The sequence below is a fragment of the Monosiga brevicollis genome, genomic scaffold (genome assembly GCF_000002865.3).
Source record: "Monosiga brevicollis MX1 MONBRscaffold_106 genomic scaffold, whole genome shotgun sequence".
NCBI classification, from domain to species: Eukaryota; class Choanoflagellata; order Craspedida; family Salpingoecidae; genus Monosiga; species Monosiga brevicollis.
In genome coordinates this window covers 1-2,566 of record NW_001865132.1, presented here as the reverse complement: position 1 = coordinate 2,566, position 2,566 = coordinate 1, and the positions used below count along the sequence as shown (strand labels likewise).

The window sequence follows — 2,566 nt, the reverse complement described above, 5'->3', positions numbered from 1 at the left end:
GAAGGGGCGCACATAGAGAACACTGGCTGCCATATTGGCTGGAATGTAGCTCGAGAATGGATGTACTTGCGCTTGAGCAGCCGTGGGCGAAGTACAGGGGTTTACCGACTCAATAATGTTGTGCTCTGGTATCGTACATTGGTCTTTCTTGGGACTGCGAAATACTGGCAGGATTGTCCTGGCCTAACTTATGCTAGCAATGCCGGTGAATTGAGCAGAGATGATGAATTTGTTCTCACATGTCAATTGGCCACTGGGATTTCAGGGCGTTACGGCTCCAACCACAGCCATTGTCTTCAAGGCTGTACCAGAGCTCGGCCCGGTTCCGCTCATTGTCCACAGTGGGCTCGTCGAAGTCGAAGTCGATGAGTGGTATCAGCCTTGCGTCAAGCTAAACATCGACATAATGCCACAGTCAGTTCAAAGTGTTGTGTGGCCCCTTCGGCTCGAGCACACACGGTGCATCTACGCACGCAAAACATCAAGGATGAATCGGGTAAGAAATAGCATCTTCAAAGGCAGCTGTTTTTGGAAGCGGAGCGAAACACATACCGGATTAGGTTGGACCCTGAGAAGGCTCGGCATGCCGTTCAGAATTCAGCCAGCCAGACGCAATCACGAGGCCCAATGAGCTCCATGCCGATGGGTCTGAGAATGAGAGCACCAGTGTCGGCGCTATCTACTAACGCAGGACGAGATCAACCTCGCAATGCACGCGGTCAAACTTGGACATGGCGTGTGGCGCAGGTCCGGGCCAGAGTTACGGTGTTTATAGCTCTTGATTGACTGACTGGCAGCCGACTGCTCAATACAGCTTTGAGCCAAAAATCCACAGCTGTCATGTCGAGTCTCCTTGATTGGCACAGACAAGGCGCATCAGCACGCCAGTAGTTCTGACAGTCTCGCCATGGCAAGAGGGCCTTTGAGTTGGCGTGCTCTGTAACACTCTGAATGGCTGTGCCATACATAGCTCATCGCAAGCACAATGCCATGTCCTTCTTGAGGCACCATGGCTGGGTAGATCGTGCTAGAAGGGAGGTCGCATGCATTTTCGCGACTTCAAGTGTGTCGAGTGTTCTGAGATACCCCGCCAACAGGTTCCGAGCCTGCAGTTAAGTGTAAGTTGTTGACATGTGAGTTGTTGTCATTTTGAACGTTACGCTGGCCCTCATCAACTGCTCAGAATCAAAACATTTGTACAAAACAGCCGTTCTGGACAACTGTGTGTATCGCGATGATTTGTCGGAAGAGAAGTCACAACCTTTTCAGAGATATGCCACGCTCGCCCCACTTGGCGAAGTCAGTGAGAGTGAAACACACAATACAGCGGGCGAACACAGTGAGAGTGAACAAGATGTCCTTCTCAGCGATCCCGCTCCGCCCATCGCTGCCAACGTGCTGGATGCCCAGCGCAAGGTCCTGCTAAAGACATCTGGCCACAGGCAACTCCTCGCCTGCCCATTTGGGCTTTGCAAATGCAAGGGGCCCCGCCTTGACCGCAAAGCCTGGGTCAATCATGTTCTACGCGAGCACCCCTACGACGAGCAAGCCACTGATCTGGTCAAGCAGGTGATGGAGGCCAAATTGGTCGCCCAGTGCAACAAGTGTCACCTCTTCTTCGAAGCTGCTGGTATCAGTCAACACCGCTCCCGATGTGGTGCCAATCTGAAGCGAGCGAGCGAGGCGTTGTTTCATGCGGCTGGACACGACCTGCTTGAGATTATGCGTGGCGCTTGGCCCCAACAGTGTGTAGGGTCTCGCGTCAGCGTCTGCGAGCTGCTTAAGCTCGCCCGGCATCCACTGATGCAGCGCAGCCGCTACTGTTAGCGTCAAATCCGTGCTTCCACGCATTTGAACACTCCCACTGCTTTCGCACACACTCAGCATCGGTCGCTATGGGTCTTCCTATTGGTATTCCATAGCTACGACGACCTCACACATTGACACCTACTTTTGGACCCCCTGGGCTTGATCCTCCTCGTGGCAGTCACATGAGTAAACACCGCGTGTGACGCGGTCCCCACGATGCCTGGGCAGCTGCCCTGGGGCAATAAGCTTGTGGCTACTGTTGTTTCCCTTTGTTGTGACACCTGCGGTCGGGCACGAGTTGCACTTTCCCTATCCTCGGGATTGAGCGACTCTACAGCTATTCTAACGGTGCACCTGGTCTGGTCACTGTGAATGCTTGCCGACCGCAGGTACGTCAAGCCCTCTGCCATTCTGTCTTCCCCTTGCTCTCCTGTGTGCTCTGCTCTCTTGTGACTTTCCCTATCCTCGGGATTGAGCGACTCTACAGCTATTCTAACGGTGCACCTGGTCTGGTCACTGTGAATGCTTGCCGACCGCAGCTGGTTCAATTGACCTCAAGACACCACCAAAGCTTTCGCTCCGCTCCGACGGACGTCTCTCAAACCTCTCTCAAAACGCTTCCTCAAACCTACGCGCTTCCTCGCAACCCAAAGACGGCCTCCAGACGTGCTGGAGCCTGACATGGTAGCGATTGAAAACTTCGATCGACCGACCGCCCTTCTTCAATCTTTGCGCTGGATAGCATTCATCGCGCACC

At 53.8% G+C, this 2,566-nt stretch overlaps 1 protein-coding gene across 1 annotated transcript in view; it reads left to right on the top strand.

Moving 5' to 3' along the window:
* MONBRDRAFT_13149 (uncharacterized protein) overlaps window positions 1–1,827 on the top strand; it is a gene marked incomplete at both ends in the record, with an annotated part of 7,705 nt that extends 5,878 nt beyond the window's left edge. Inside the window, 2 exons of the mRNA XM_001751049.1 lie at window positions 266–496; window positions 1,270–1,827. Coding sequence (XP_001751101.1) covers window positions 266–496; window positions 1,270–1,827 — 789 coding nt within the window. The remainder of the gene's footprint in view (window positions 1–265; window positions 497–1,269) is intronic.
* Between the last annotated feature and the right edge of the window lie 739 nt (window positions 1,828–2,566).